Here is a 16538-nt window from a genome sequence, read left to right on the forward strand (position 1 = left end):
GAGTACAGGGAGACGTATCTTTTAGCTTAAGAAATTAAGTTGAGAATTGGCCCGTGCACTTACACGTCTTATTCACAATCTGGAGATGATAAGAGAGAGCACATATCATTCCTCGTCTTGTACCTTTCAATGGTGTTGGGTTGAGGACTTCTGTTCATGAGAATTTTGCTTGCTATCAAACTTGGTCAAGCTTATCTCACTTGCTACACGTCTGGTGCAGAGGTGAAAACCTTGGTGACAGGAATAGTCGCGAGCTTTTAAGAACAACTTGGATGCCAGTCATGATTGAGGTTCGTGAGTGCAGATTGAGAACCCCTTGCAGAGATATCTGGATACCAGCAAGTTCTTGTGCTGAGATCGATTGAATCATTGTTTCACGTGATATACACGTGATAATAGTGCTAGCGCATACCAAAAACTGATCACAGTCTTGAGCGATTTTCTTAGCTCCATCAAAAATGGTCCAAGGCGCGCCCAAGTTCAGTACCCATGTATTGGGGAGAAATTTACAACTCGCGTACCCCTTAAAATTTAGATATTGGAAATGCAACAGTGAGGTTGTAAGAAATTCTGTGCCCAAGGTCGATCAGAAGATTCCTGATAAGCTTTTCATGCCTCTCGGAAACTCGGAAGTTAAGTCAATTCTCATCGTCATTCGACTGTTCGGTAATTGATAATCCATGACAGGCACACTGTCCAAAAAACTATATTTGGCATGTTTCAATGGAGCAACAACAAGGCTGGGACTGATGCACACACCAACACATGTTTTCTTTGTTGGCTTCGTATCTTTTGAATCCACTTCCCCCCTAGAGATTCTCTCTAGGAAACACCTTGTTCCGCCTAGTTTTCCGAGATTGGTTATCCAAGCCGAAGAGGACGCGAATCTTGGCGGTTGTCGGAAATTAAGGAGATTGAACGATACGAGCGGAGAGATCGGATGAACCGTTGAACCTTCAAACCCACATCGTTAATCGATCACGACTATACAACTCCGCAACTTCAATTGCAACGAAGCACTGAAGATATTCTCGAATTGTGACTAATCACGTAATTGAATTTTCCTTTAAGCCTTAAACGTTTTCAATAGCCATATTGAGGGCGACATAAAAAGGTTGGGGTTGTTGTGGACCACATATCTATTTATGGATGATCATTTTGCATGGTTACTCCATAACTTTAAGAATTTATCGTATATCCACTAGATCCACCAAACAAAGTATACACGATGTCAACGATGGCCTGTCCAAGTGGTTAGTGCCATCAACTTTCTTATTTCTATTTGACATTCCCATGTTCATTTTTATCGTTCTGTCTATATCTTTTTTTTTCTCCTTCCAACTTATCTAGTCTGTCGTTTCCAGTCGAATATTGCAACCAAAACAACTACTTTCGTTAACATAATCCGGCGTTCCTTGCCAAAATGAGGACTACTGTTTCTTCCATTATCAACCTGGGTTTCTTGACTCTGGTCGCCGCTCAAAGCTCGAGTTCCAGTGCTACATCTTGTGTCTCCTCTTACCAACTGTGTTTGGATGAGGGCGGAGCCGACAACACATGCCAATCCAACAATGCAAAGTGCAAGAATTCATGTGCCGACAGCTATGGATCGTGTCTTTCGTCGTCAGATACATCATCATGCATGAATTCCTATAATCTTTGCTTGAACGACTTCACCATATTCACCACACCAGAGGATTCGGCTGGAAAGGATTGTGCATCTCTTTTCTCGGCTTGTCACGACTCGGGAAAGGCAGACAATACTTGCAATAGCTATGCAGCTCAATGTAGGGTGCCTTCATATGATAAGGTTGTAGTTGGAATAAACGACTAACAGTACCAGGCAAGGACAAATGCAGCACAATTTATGCCACGGCCCTCACCAGTGGATCTTCAGACTCCTCGGCAGCCAGCACACAGTACAACAACTGCCTTGATTCTTTCAGTGTCTTCTCCACTAGGGAATCTTCATCTAACCTCGATTGGTAAGTAAAATCAGATCAGACATTATGAAGTTCTCCTCGCTTCTTCGGTCCCCCTTTTCACACTTCGTAAATATGTTGTACCTTGCATATTACGCTTTGCTATCTTTATGCGCGACTTATGTCTCTTGGTTTCTCAGAAGATTCTTTGTATTGAAAACATACTAATCTATTGATCTTATAGTGTATCCCAATTTTCGGCCTGCAGAGCCAATGGCACCGCAGATAACACATGTAACTCTTACACAGCACAGTGTAAAGTGAGTACCATTATTTCTTTCACGTGGGCGTTGTCTACCGGGAACTTCCTCTTTCCAAGTCTTGTGTATCCTCGCACGTCTCAAAACTCTCATTCAATTCACGTCTTATTGTTCCCCTATCTTCAATGGATCTCCTTCATGTCCGTTCACTCGAAGATTCACCTCACGCGCAGACCTGAAGGGTACCGGTCAACGCGAAAAGTCATGTGGAACAGGCAGTTGTCCTTCTCACACCCCTCATCCCTTCTGCCCTTTGAGACAAAGCCCCTTTCATTCTCGTTTCGAGAACCTATTAGAGTTTAGCATTTCTACGGCCTATTCCATTCACCCGGGCCGATTTCTTGCTTGTTAAGAATCGATGTTTTTGATGGCCAGTGACTAACTTGACGTTTGTATAGGACAAGTGTAGTGGAATTTATGGAATTTGCCTTAGTAGTGGAAGCGCTGATGATTCGTTATGCATGAATCAGTATAACAACTGCTTAGACTCCTTCACGCCTTCAACTGCCCTAGATTGTGTCAGCAGTTTCACATGTAAGTCAAACTGTTCATTGCTTCCATGATAGTCACCTATAACCAGCAACGCAACTCTTCCGAATAGGCAATTACTAACTCCAAACTTTTACAGTATGCCGAAATGAAGGCGGCGAATCCAATACATGTGCTTCTGAATCAGCAACTTGCAAGAACGACGCCAGCATCAACTATTCCACATGTCTTTCTAGCGGTCAAGCTGATGAATCGGCATGCTTGAAACAATACGATTCAGCTCTTGTCCAATTCAACACTACCACCTTGTTGAATAATACCGACTGTGTTTCCAGATTCACCGAATGTGAAAATGAGGGGAATGAAGACAGCTTATGTCAAAGCAACAACGCCGATTGCAAGGTTCGTAAAGTTCCTTAACCTTTGCTATTTGGAAACTCCTATTCTTCGATATGCACCGAGAATATCACTGACACCAAAATGTTAATGCAGACCGATTGTTCCACATCATATTCCACTTGTCTCAGTTCGGGTGACTCAGCTCTATATGCTCCTTGCTTGGAACAGTACAATTTCTGCCTTGTAACTTTCGCCTGGGAAACCACCACTACCACTACTGGCCAGGACTGTGTTTCCAAGTATATGTCATCTACCGGAGAGGACAATGCTCGCAATGCTGAGGCAGCTCAATGCAAATCGTAAGTCTCAAACTTTAGTTGACATGTTATCGTAAGCCACAGGTTACTGACTCTCTGGTTCTTAGTGCGTGCTCTACCAGTTATTCAACCTGTCTGAGCTCCGGTGACGAATCCCTCGAAGCGCCATGTCTTATGCAATACAACTCGTGCCTGGTCAACTTCAATTCCACCATTACCACCCCGGATTGTGCTTCTAGTCTCCTTTCTTGCGACGATGCTTCAAACTCTTGCGCTGCAGATGCAGCCAGTTGCAAAAACACGTGCTCCGTGGCTCTCGATATCTGTCAAAGTTCTGGTGATCCAGCCCTCACCGCAGGTTGTCAAAAACAATATCAGTCTTGCCTTGTTTCTTTCACATCTGCTACTGCTGTCATTGGAGAGGATTGTGTGGCTTCATTCACTGGATGTAGAAATAATGGTGGGGCTGACAATACTTGTTCTTCGGTAAGAATAATTCTCGTGAGAAATCTTGATTACGGAATATCACTAACATCGTCATAGGAGATGGCCAGTTGCAAAAACAAGTGCAGCTCCGTTTACGATATCACCGGTACTTCCGCTGACAACTCAACCATTACTGCATCCCAAGCGCTTCGACTCTATGATTCATGCCTCGTATCTTTCTCCTCCAACGACACCACTCCTACCGGTCAAGATTGCTCTTCCAAGTACTACGCCTGTTCGCTCGCTGGTCTCGAAGCTCCAAATGTCTGTAACTCGGAGTACGCAACTTGCAAAAATGACTGCGCAGTCATTCTCGACACGTGCCGCAGTTCCGGAGACGAATCCCTCGTGAGTATGTGTGATAGTTTGTACAACGGCTGCTTGGATCCTGTTATGAGTAGCAACATTACCACGAATGCGACAGTTGCGATTAATGCTACAGCAACTTATGTTTTACCTACCAAATCCGCCTTCTTCAATTTGACCGGCGCATACTCAACAATTGTTAGTAAAGCGAGCACTGCGATCGCTAGTGCATACATTAGTGGGGCTCCATCGAGTGCGACAAATGGTACTGGACATTACACGCAAGCTACATCAGTATCCACTGCGGCAATCTCCACCGGCGTCAGTTCTGGATATTCTCTACCAGCAGTTACTATTTCCGCCAGCTACCCATTGAGCAATGCCACCTCCGCATCAAACAGCATTGCTTCTGCGAGCACTACTTCTGAATCAGCTATCACGGTTGAGACTGGAAAATCGAGTGCAGTAGAGAGAGCGGCTGATGGAAACACCAGCGATGAAGGCGCTGATGATGATGCATGCGAGACCTAAATCCATAGAATGATGCTCGATTTAGCATATGTAATATTTATGAAGGCTATGAAATGGAGGATATGTTGAAATTGTATATTCAAATTGGAGGTTCTTTTTATCTCTAGCTTGAAGACGTGTAATGATAATTTTTGGTTACGCCTTTTGAAGTGATTGTCCTTGAGCAGTGTCGCCAAATTATGTCTTATAATGTTTCTCGAGGCGTGCTTGCTGTGATTGTGGATCAGGGTTGACAATCGTGATAGTACTCGAATTGCTAATTACGGAATAATCTGGCCTTCGATCATTTCAGCCGGTGTATGGAATTCAGTATCAAAAGGTCTTCTCGTCTCAAAGTGCTCGAGTGTTTTGAGAGAACAGATGAAAAGCATATGTCATTGGTGAATTTATAACTACCTACGCAGGTAATCAAAATCACATTGTGTTCCCAGGCATCCCCAAGAAAGCTCTGATAAAACCATTACGCCGATTTTTAATGAAACCCAAATCAAAGGATCAAGGATAACTCGATCAAAATTCAATAATAGAGCCATCAATTCTGTGCTCTCCCCCCACTCTGACTCGTCTTGTATCTCTCCCACGCCGCAATGAATTCATCTTTGAAATCCTTAACATTTGAAACCATCGCTTTCAAGTGTTTATAAGTAAGTTTAGGTCTCTTGCCTCCTGCTTCAGCTCAAGCAATCCCCACTGCACTCGTGACAATGTTGCGAATTTGTCTGCCATCCAATCTCATCTTCACCACATCATCTGTGAGCCATTCGGTGATGAATCTCATGTCATCAATCAACCCTTTTTGTCAAGCGGCTGAAGAAATCCGTTGAATATAGCCAGTGCCTGGTCTGGAGTGAGTTCTTCGTATTTAAATGCTACATGGATACGAGACTTTATCGCCACGTCAAATTGTGCGATTTGATTGGTGGTAAGCATGAGAATTCCCTGGTAGTATTCGAGAACGCGCAGAAATACTATATTCCACAGACACTTAGCTAGGCTCGGTAGTGTATTGAGACTCTCCTTGAAATCAGATACGTACCGGAGACGAGCGAATTCCTCTCAACGTTACTGGCTGCCCCTTGTCCTCTGCTCTCAAGGAACACGTCTGCCTCATCGCTAGATTCCTTAGAATTTTTGAAATTTGGTCACACGTTCGATAGATAAACTTACATGAGCAGTATAGCTTGCCAGAAACTAGCCAGCGAGAATATTTTGGCGAGGTTCTTTTCTACCTTCTTTGCTTTATCTCCCACATCTGCTACACTTATAGAGAATAGAGGCTTGCGGGCGGCAATGGCAACTGTCTCTGCGGTGGTTGTTTTACCTACACCCGGTGGACCTAATATTAAAGGAACTTAGAATCACCATGTCAATACTTGAAGATGTGCTGGACTCACCGTATAGAAGAATAACCAATCCTTTCCCTTTTTTGGCAAAAATATCATCTACCTCCAGCTCCTGTTCTTCGCCTTCCTCCGATTTCGTTCCATGACTAGTCACCAAGTTCAGTATGATATTTTTGGTCAAATCTCCATCCTTTAAAACGAGCCTTTCAGACCATGAATTACGATAGTCATCCCTAGGAATGTTCTTGAGGCATGTGACTTGTAATTGAGCCCATTATTTGTCGTAGAGGATGTAACCCAGAACCCTAGGCGGACATAACATATACTGCTCATCATGCCATGCGCCTTTCTGATGAGCTTCTTCGTCAAATCTAGTCCTTAGTTTCTCTCGAAGAGGAAGGTTTTTTTGGCATGCATGGCATCTACATTCATCGAAATTGAGTTGTGGTATCAATGCGCCAATCCGAGCAAAGGCCGGCCCATAACGAAAGTAAGATTCAAAATCGATCATGACTCTGCCTTCAATCTGATAAAGTTGTCAGCCCCAGATATTTCCATCGGTGAATTGGTTCCTACATTAACCGACTTTGAATTCGCCGAACTCAAATCTGCTAAGCATCGGTTGATTTTCTTCCTGTATTCGGACGATAATTGAGATGGATCGTCCTGGAAGCCAGTTAGATGTGACTAAATTGCTAGCAAAATGGAAGCTTGAGGCAAACCCTGTCATCATCATCCTGAGCGTTTAAAAAGCCTCTCTGTTCAAATATTGCTGGTCCCCCATAATCAAACATACGGTCTGCATTATTGGACATGCAATAACCTCGAAATTTTCTGCCTCTCTCAATCAACCTTCTTTTCACTCTCAACATCGTCATGAAACTTAAGTGGAAAAACGCTCAAGGAGGAGATCGCTTTCTGACCCTCGAAGGCCTCTATTTTAAGTATTGCAGGGGATTGCTTGAATATTCTTCCATTCCAGTCGTACGACCAGACTGTGAGTTCCCAGTATCTAGGACGTGCATTTATTAGTGGCCAAAGCCATTCGCTTTCGTAGACAAGAAATAATTGATCTTCACCTTGGAAAAAGCGACCATATACCAGGGTCCCGGGAGCGAAAATAGTCCAGAGTGTTTCATACGTCACTGTTCTTTGGTCCATGTTGGATTTACGGCTTTTGAGATACTTATCGAGTTTCGCATCCCCTGAGCCACTACCTATTGTTTCTAGAAGAAGTTTGAGATCAGCACGTGCTTGTTTCTCGACCGCATCTTCTACTTCTTTTTCCGCTGCGTTATTCAAGTCATCCCAGTACAGGACAAGAGGTTCGTAAAGAGAGTAAAGTAGCACTGGGGAGCCATCGAAAACATGGTCAAGCCAATGATTAAGAATCTGCTTGAGCAGATTCCATAGACCATCGCTTGTAATTTCAACTTGGCTGTAGTTCCCCTCGTTCTGATCCGGATCGGCAATAATCTTTCTCAAAATAAAGGCTTGAGACTTTTCTACAGTATCGGAAGGTGCCGATAAAATGGGCTCGTAAGCAGGTTGGTCTTTACGCTCTCCAGTTTCCGTGTCTATTCTGCTGATTACGACCTTTGCACGTGAAGGAGGATGACTCAGGTCAATTAACACTGGTGGCTAAATAATCGTTATTTTCTGTCAAGTCCAAGAAAGGATTTATTGACCTTACCACAGTCTTTTCCATCCTGTTACCTTGAGTCATGGTACATGGCGGAATCTAACTCACAGATTAGCTTTATCCAAAATAACCGCACTGGAACTCAAAGGAGCCATACTAGACCAGCCCCGTCGGACGCTACTATTTTCAAAGTGCCTAAGGCAAGCGATTTGGAAATAGAACTCTCTTCCTGGAGTTTGTTGAAACGTTCTTCCAACCCCGAGTACTTTTCCTCCAGAGCAATGAACTTCGCCATCAGAGGCTACGTTATGTCCGAAGTCAGCATTATGCCCCTTGAATTAAAATGTTAAAACATCTCCAAATGGCCAAAGCTTACGGCTAGACTGCCAGGCAAATCTTCCTTCCCCGCCATCTTTTTTAAAGTAAAGGGATATGTCGTGGTTCTTTGGCGATCAAGGCTCCTGTGTTCTGAGCCCTGACTTCGGGTCTCCCTGATTCGGGATCTTGTCACTTGATATAAGCATATTGGGTCACTGTCAGAATATGATTCTACTCTCTCAAAAATATCTGGGCGTCGTAGACAACGATTTCCAAGGTCGAACCCACAGGCTGTGGGCTACACAGCCTGCTGCAATGCTTTGAGCCGCACAATGGTTTCACCAAATAATTAATGACTTCTTACCATAGGCTTCAGATTCAACGAACGAGGCTCGGTATGACTCGAAAGACGTCAATGTAACCTTAATACTTGGAAATGATTCCTTTGGTTGGTTCATCTTGATTTTAGGAAATGGTGCCAGGTTTTCACCAGTCAGCACTGTCATTCAATAATCTGCATGTACGTCTGGCCGCATAGAATAGTAGAGGCTCTATGGTAAAATGGAATAAAGTTTCACTTCCTTGGCAAGTGGCCAGTAGTTACGGGGCAACAAAATATGACATTGATCCTTTTCGTGCCACCACCTGATGTGGTAGAAGAATCAGACTTCAGCATGCCAATTCAAAAAATGCAGTGCCTCAATCTGAACGCCCTTTTCTTTCTTTTTATGTAATATTCCGATGATCTGATGACCATTCACTACGATGGCTCATGCCTTCTAGATGAAGTAGCCTGATGATCCCTTCCCAAATTACGAGGCAGATGCAACTATGTGATCGTTGTACGAGAATAGCTCGCAGTGTGATAAGGCTGTATATGCAGTAATAGCTGCGGTGGTCAACAACACAATCCTTCGAACAAAATGAGTCAGGGTCTACCAAATCATTTGATCTAAATATTTTGCTTTGCATGTTCTAAAACCCTTTCCAAGATACAAAATCTAGTCTCATATTACGAAGCTTCATTGCAGGTGGGCAGCACGATGGCTCATACATCATCTCAAGCTGGGAAACGATTTCGTGAAGAAGACCTGTGAGTGATTGCGTACGTCTCCCCAGGGAAGGATATATTAACAAGTCCAGAAATAAAATTGAAGCTCTGGAAAACAAACAATCCCAACTGAGAGTCTCTGTATTGAGAAGCAAGAGATACTCCAAAAACGAGAAAGAAGCCGTCAATATAAGTTCAAAAGATAGATTCGATAGTGTTTGGAATCAAGTCAACCATGAGAAGACAAGGTTTGACGAGAATCACGAGAAGGGTTGTGGATTAATCTCAAAGAAATGTCAGGATACGGGTGTTGCTATGCAAGACTTCATGAAAATGTTTTCTCCAATATTGGAAATCATCAAGACTTTTGCCAGCCCTTATGTTACCGTCGCATTTGGCACTATTTCTATCCTTTTCGTTGTGAGTTTTGCCAGCCCTGGAAGTATTTCAGCTAATCTGAAATGATTCAAAGATTGCTCAGAGTAAGCATGAATTAGAACAGCAAGTTAGGTCGACCATATCCGCGATCAAAGATCGTTTACCCGGTCTGCAAGTGTATCAGCATATTTACACCGACAAGAAAGAACTTGATGTCAAGCTGCAAGGACAAATCGTCATGGCTTATCAAGAGTTTATTGAGTATTGCATTTTGGCCACAAGATACTATAAAAAGTTACCAATAAGTGAGTAAAACGCTGTATCCTCGCATTCTGTCAAAACACAAAAGTAATTCCATCAGAAAGGTGGCTTAATGCCATTGGATCGCCAAGCTACCAGAAACAGGAAGACTCAGTAAAGAAGGTTATCACAGAAATACGGCTTTCGTGCGAGGAACTTCTGCACAACAGGGTTTTCGAAATCAAAAGAATCAATGAAACAATTCTTCTGGAAAATAAAGGTATCCTTGATCACCCTGTCCAAACTGAAATACACTGACCAGACAAGACCAGACTCTAAAGTTGGAGGACCAAAACATCAAATTGAATGAGATGACTAAGCGCATCAAAGGCAAGCCAATACCTCAAAGGATCTGTTAAAAATCGCCCAACAAGCGTGATGAAACACAGAACTACAGAAAGCAAAACAAGATGGTCGAGTACGAACCTTTCAGAATGCTCTAGAGCTCAGTTCCTTCTCCGCAGAATCTCACCGCGACAAGTTTGAGAAGTACTGCGAAGATCTGAATTCAAACAGACAACTCAATATGCACTATCTCCAGCACATGCAGGGCGAAGAACTCCGATCATTCAAAGCAGGTTTCGAATACCAAGCGTGGAAGGTTTCCGAAGAAGCCCAGATCCTGCTTTTGTGGGGCTACAATAACAATAGCATCCTGCAGGAAGTCGAATGCTGGCTCTCCCCCATAGCGACGTCTACAATACATGAGCTTAGCCAGAACGGGTGCTACTTGGCTTACGATATCGTGATAGATGGAAAGCGCGCCCATGAAGTTCTCTCTTTAATTCTTCTTCAACTTCTGAGATTGAAGAGTGATACTCTAAATGATGAAAACCAATACTCAGAGTTGAGTGGAGACCTAGAAACATACCGTCTTATCGGCAGTGATGGCAAACATTCGAACGAGAACGACGAAGCGAAACTCGATGTCCTGCAGAAGATCGCAGCACGAATCATAGGTTTCTTTGAGCCTTCCGAAATAGTTTACATTTTCATCGATAGGGTGGACCGATGTTCACGGAATCCACCGAATCATCGAAAAGCGTTGTTGGATGCGTTGGTCAAAATGGTAGAAGCTGCAGATTGTAAGCTGAAGGTTCTAACCGTGATCAATGGATATTATTGGGAGTCGCGTTATTATTGCCTTGAAAATAGGAGGGGTAAAAGGTGTGTTATGGAACAAGCATTGAAGTTCTGATTTTTTGTTCTGGGAGTTCTAATAGATAAAGCAGTCTGATAGACCTTGCAGATTTCCTGCTTCATAAACCTCCTCTCATAATCTTTTTAGGTATAATTATAGATAATGAACTCTGAGCCGCATATGACCTTACGTTGAATATAGAGATTGATAGCAATGAAAGCAATGGTATAACAGCTAATTTCACGCACTCCTAACACCTCATCAATCTTAGGGTGGATAAATTATATTTCCTATAGGGCTCTTACACTTGCAAGAATTGGGATGGCTCTTCTCCTCTACATACATTATTTCGCGATAGAGTCGGTCAAAAATTTAATAAATACCATTTTCAAAATCATAAAGGAGTAGATGACAGCCCCTAAGAACTATGATGGATCTCTCGAACAGATGTGTAAAATGAATGTACTTTTGCAATTTCAAGAGCTCAGATTTGTGACGAGTCACATTATCTAGTATATAGACTCTCTTCTTTAAGATCTTTCGATCTTAAATTATCCCTTTTGGGGTTGTGTGGCCTAGTGGTAAAGAAGAGAGCTTTAGGTCCGTTACAAGATTGAGAACGAGCGTAGGTAAACGCTGGATAGCATGTAATATTAAATAAGAAATATTATACAAACAAGCATCTAAAGTCACCTTATACTACTACTAGTCATTTATCCAAATTACATCAAAATTCATTAAGATTCTCAGAATATATTTATGATTTTAATATTATTAAATCTAGGCTTTGTTATGAAAATTGATATAATTAGATTAAGAATCAATCGAAATATATATTAAAAAATTTATAATTTGTTTTTAGTGATTATATTTATTCAAAAATATCGAATTGAAATTCGAAAAATTGAAATATTTTAAAACCCCTAAAATTTACTAGTAAAATAAGCGAAAATCACAACTTTTATAAATAGAGTTTTTGTTAAAAGGAATAGAAGTTACCGGTGCTAAGCACGTGTAGTGATTAGTAATACGGTTACTTAAACGGGCTAGATTAGACGAACCATAGACAGGCATATTAGTCACCTCATATAATACTATGAGATGATCAATATGCTTATACGCGTAACAATATAGTCAATATAGAGGCCTCTTCCACCCAATCTTCTAATAGTTTTCAATGATATAATTAATAGTTTAAACAAATCTAAAAAGCTTGGAAAACTTAATTTCATTAAATATCGATATCGAAATATCATATATATTAAATATTTGAATAAAAATATTGATTTAAAACTATTAATTTTATAAATAATAAAAACAGTGAAATAACTGTTTTAGGTGTGATTTTAATTAGTAGCTAGTAGTAGTACGTTAGTATTATAGTACTAGGGTATAGATAATAGCCGATCACTCAAATCACATCAAAGAATAGCGATTTACTATGTTTTGTATATTATATTATTAATATTTATAAAAGTTTTTTTGGATGAAATTTTCGTATATATATTATTTATAACGTGGTTTATCATCGAGTGGGCTATATCATCGAGTGAGCCACTGTTACGTAAGCGGACACAATAGGAGTTGTAAGCTTTACTACTACGCCACACACGCAATCTGTCCAAAAGGCACAGTATCAGGGATTGTTTCCTGATAGCTTACTACTATATATATATCCATACTGCGCCTATGCGCCACTCCGCTACTCAGCGGAACCATCGTTCCGGCTGCTCCTCTCGAGCGGCCCAATAGCCGAATCCTCCGCTCCCATGGAGCACCATCACACACACACCTGCTTCTTTGAAGCAATACACCTGTACACACTGCTCCTGCCTATATGGTTTTATGGCAGGAGTAATCATACAATCAGAGCGCTCCTCTCCACGAGTAGCAGGAAGCGCTAGGAATATAGGGCCAATCAAACAGCCCTATTTGCGATCATTACACTGGCTTGTTTAGGATATATAAAAGGAATTGGGTTTACCCTATAAGGTTTTACTAGTGTACACATCAGCGCCTTTCTGTATTTATAACTCTAGATCTAGCCACGTCTTTCATACCCCTAGGGAGATCCCTAACAAGATGTTAATCACTATAAATAAATAAATAAATAAATATATATATCCATATAACAGCCACTTCAAAATACATCAAAATTAATACTTTTTTAATATTTTTATTTTAATAATTAATCATTATTTTTTAAAAAAAAATTAATATAAAATAATAATAAAAATTTAGCTCTTTATAAATCTAATTTTGATATAAAAATTTCTTTTATATTTAAAAAAAAATGGAATTTGTCACGATTTTCGTAACAAAAGAAATATTTTTATAATAACTATTATAATAATTTGAATTTTCAATAAATAACTAGATTTTTATATTATCTATATAATTAAAATTTATAGTTTCAATTTTTAGAAAATTCTATCGATAAATAAAGAAAATGCACGGTTACGCACAGACGAATTTTGTATGTAAAAATGATGACCCACTCGATAATAAACCACGTTATAGTAATAATCCGTATTTTTAGTTTTCTAAGTTCTGATATAGAGATACGATAACTCTCACCTATACGTGGTATATCCTACGAACCTTCGATCGTGTGATCGGAGAGCTAAGTAGAGTCAGCTGGAGCTAGATGGTGGTTGTATATTAATTGGAGATTGTACTAGGAGTGAAGGTATATACAATTAATTATTAGAGAATAATTGTGAAGATATTTAGAATAAAGGATTATTAATAAAATAGAGATGAAAATTATTTGATGGTAAAAAAGAAATGAGAGTAGAATTAATATAGAACTATATCTTTACGAATCTGTGTGGGGAGTAGAGCTAGAATATATCATAGTAAAGTATTTGTAAAATGGAACTAGTCTTTGAAATAGTAAATAATAAAGCTTTTATAATATAGCTGAGTCTAATTAAAACCTGTGTTGGGAGTAAAGTCGATATTTTTAATTTGATAAATAAAAATCAATAAAATATCTTTAAAGCATTAGTGTGTAGAGTTTTCATAATCCAATAATATATATAATCTACGGGTATACTGGATTGGATATAGAAAAGACGTGTAGAATAGGTAGATTTATTGGTATTAAGTGTAGTGCATATTCTATTAAAAGCTATATACAATCCAGTTGACTATATCAATCAAGATGATTATGTAATACGCCTAATGCATTTAGCCTGCTTTCTAAACCGATCCTACAAGACATACACCCTCGCATACATATTCTAATTAAGCTAAAATAAATCCTATTTCCGTATTCCTTTTATATATACTATAATGGCCATATAGTATACTTAGTCCTCTTATTCTGTTGATTAATCAATGATCATCATGGGAATTCACCCATATGTCAGCTTATTATTATATTTAAATTAAATGAATAATAAAATTCGCCAAATTGATAGCTAAAGTATTTGTAGTTTATTATTCTAATATAACTTTACTTATTTTGGACAAAGTTAAAATATAGATTTTATCCTTTCCTAAAAGAGAAAAAGAAAAAAGACCGATTCTACAAGATAGGTAGTACAGCTTGCCATACACCAATTCCTTCTTGTAGGTTAAATGAAAGAGTGGATTTATAAGTGTCAACTTGTAGATTCTAATATTCCGATATATTATCCTCGAATAGTACGTATAGGTGTCCGATTCGAGACTTGAAAGGTTTTAAATAGTCAATATAAAACAATCTGTGAATAGCTTTTCTATTGATTTATTGCAATTTATAGGATTTCTGATAATCTCCTGTAAAACCGACAATGACAAAGGGATCACGGTAGGAGGGGTATAGTTTCTTCTTAACTAAGGCACCGTCATACAACATGACTATATCTCCTGGTTAGTACGTAAAATTACCTCGTACACCCATATCGTGTTTTTCCTTATTAACAGCTTTCTTCCAGTCGGATCGTTCTAGAGCTTTCTATCTGATTAGCTCCCGATTGTACATAAATTCGAAAACTTTAGTATAATATATTTCAAAAAGAAACTCCTCATTAACATTCTCAATAATAAGGAGGTAATTCTATACTACCTTTTATTTGTAAAAAGGGTATTCGATTTCTAAAGAGCCGATTGATTAAAAACCGAATATGATTTTGTGAGGGGAATGATCTAAATATAATACTTCTCGTATATTGAGAGAGTTAATATTAGCTTGAACCTCAAATGGCTAATCAGTAATACCAGATTCGATCTTTTTAAGTATTCTTTGAAATAGATCGTTTCCTTTTTCGACCATTCCAAACGACTTTTTCGCTTCGATAGCTGTAGAAATGAGGAGCATACCGGATTTTTTAGAAAAACTGTATAGAGTCTTATTTTCAAAATATATACCGAGATCATATATTCCTCCAATAGGAACTTTAATTGTATTAAAAAGCCAATTTAGATATCTAATAGTCTCTGCTCCTGTAACACCAACTATTAGGAATGCCCAAATATAACGAGAGAAGTAGTTGATGATTAGTAAAATATAAGTGAAATTGAGGTATCCTTCTTTATCGAATATACTATCGTTGTAGTCCATATTTTCAGTGGTAAGTCCCATGTTTATTAGTTTCTATACTACAGGCCAAGTCATATTTAGAATCTGAGCTTTATTGATTGATATAGGTAAAAATGGTCCTATAAAATCAAATCCGATAAGAGTAAATGGATAATTAATCTTAAAAAATATTAAGTAAGAGATACACTATCGAATACTATACTTAGTACACTTCAAATAACCTAAAATGTACTGCTTGACATCTAAAACTAGATAAGGCTAATAATGGTTTCTAAGCTTTTTGATAATCAATTTCGTAGTGAAATGTCCTTCCTAATTATATATATATAATAGGATATCAGATACCTTGTATCTTTATATACAACACTTATTAACTTTATAGAATATATAAAAAAGTTTGTTTTTGAATAAGAAAAAATCCTTAGTATAATATAGAAAAGATGCCTTTTCAAAATAGAAATCCTATCGGGAAATGTATTAATAGAAATGTAGTTGAATATATTGTAATACCACAAATTATCCTCATACTTACTTGAAATTAGTTCAAAAGAGATATTGTTAGTAATAACTATAAGTTGATCTAATACTACAATATCCAGATTATCTCCAAAAGATTGTAATGTATTGTAATCTACAATAACTTAAAGTTATTTGATTTTATATAGATGAAGGAGTTCTTTGTAATTATCAATTCTGTCTTTTCAAACTCATTTAGAATTCCTATTGTTTTCTTGGAATGAGCCGAGAGAGTCTAAAAGTAAATTCAACTTACAATTCGGATCAGGGAAAATAATACAGAAAAGAGTATCTGTAATCTTATTACGAGATCCCTCAATATATTCAATAGTGATATTCAGAGCAGATAGCTTTATAGCCCAACAGGCATAGATTCCACAAATTTCGGTTTTAGAGGATAAAAAACCTAGTTAATAATATATAATCAATGAAAATCTTATAAGATCTCAGGCAATAAAAATAATAATGATATTTGCATATGAATTTAACAATTGCTAAAAGCTTATGTTTATAAATATTATAGTTTCTTTAAGTCTTAATAAAAAGAAAGGAGTTATATAAAACAGAATATATAATTAAAGATCCTAAGGTAACTCCTGGAGAGTGTTGTT

General features: G+C 38.7%; 3 protein-coding genes across 3 annotated transcripts; 2 read left to right on the forward strand and 1 right to left on the reverse strand.

The window, feature by feature from the left end:
• Positions 1-192: 192 nt before the first annotated feature.
• On the forward strand, positions 193-4991 carry EAF02_005105 (uncharacterized protein). The gene is made up of 8 exons (XM_038901153.1): positions 193-1787; positions 1844-1985; positions 2167-2242; positions 2641-2776; positions 2871-3133; positions 3224-3429; positions 3495-3873; positions 3931-4991. Exons 1-8 carry the CDS (start codon positions 1424-1426, stop codon positions 4708-4710), a joined length of 2346 nt encoding a protein of 781 aa, XP_038759665.1. The 5' UTR covers positions 193-1423; the 3' UTR covers positions 4711-4991.
• A 505-nt stretch (positions 4992-5496) lies between these two features.
• On the reverse strand, positions 5497-8107 carry EAF02_005106 (uncharacterized protein; the record flags this gene model as incomplete). The annotated part of the gene is made up of 11 exons (XM_038901154.1): positions 5497-5678; positions 5747-5823; positions 5878-6046; positions 6105-6199; positions 6380-6579; positions 6630-6719; positions 6776-6852; positions 6917-7694; positions 7747-7794; positions 7853-7996; positions 8072-8107. The coding sequence occupies 11 exons, from the start codon at positions 8105-8107 to the stop codon at positions 5497-5499; spliced, it is 1896 nt and encodes a 631-aa protein (XP_038759666.1).
• A 949-nt stretch (positions 8108-9056) lies between these two features.
• On the forward strand, positions 9057-11187 carry EAF02_005107 (uncharacterized protein). The gene is made up of 5 exons (XM_038901155.1): positions 9057-9106; positions 9157-9484; positions 9537-9962; positions 10010-10909; positions 10975-11187. The coding sequence occupies exons 4-5, from the start codon at positions 10269-10271 to the stop codon at positions 11054-11056; spliced, it is 723 nt and encodes a 240-aa protein (XP_038759667.1). The 5' UTR covers positions 9057-9106; positions 9157-9484; positions 9537-9962; positions 10010-10268; the 3' UTR covers positions 11057-11187.
• The last annotated feature ends 5351 nt before the right edge of the window (positions 11188-16538 follow it).

Source organism: Botrytis sinoallii (genome assembly GCF_014898435.1).
Source record: "Botrytis sinoallii strain Bc 23 chromosome Unknown BSIN_007, whole genome shotgun sequence".
Lineage (NCBI taxonomy): Eukaryota > Fungi > Ascomycota > Leotiomycetes > Helotiales > Sclerotiniaceae > Botrytis > Botrytis sinoallii.

Excerpts from the sequence above, each read along its gene's own strand:
- EAF02_005105 (XM_038901153.1), top strand. The coding sequence starts at position 1,424 with ATGAGGACTACTGTTTCTTCCATTATCAACCTGGGTTTCTTGACTCTG. Across the intron at positions 3,430-3,494 it reads GAGGCAGCTCAATGCAAATC|TGCGTGCTCTACCAGTTATT; the intron begins GTAAGTCTCAAA and ends TCTGGTTCTTAG. Across the intron at positions 3,874-3,930 it reads CTGACAATACTTGTTCTTCG|GAGATGGCCAGTTGCAAAAA; the intron begins GTAAGAATAATT and ends ACATCGTCATAG.
- EAF02_005107 (XM_038901155.1), top strand. The coding sequence starts at position 10,269 with ATGCACTATCTCCAGCACATGCAGGGCGAAGAACTCCGATCATTCAAA. Across the intron at positions 10,910-10,974 it reads GAAAATAGGAGGGGTAAAAG|TCTGATAGACCTTGCAGATT; the intron begins GTGTGTTATGGA and ends TAGATAAAGCAG.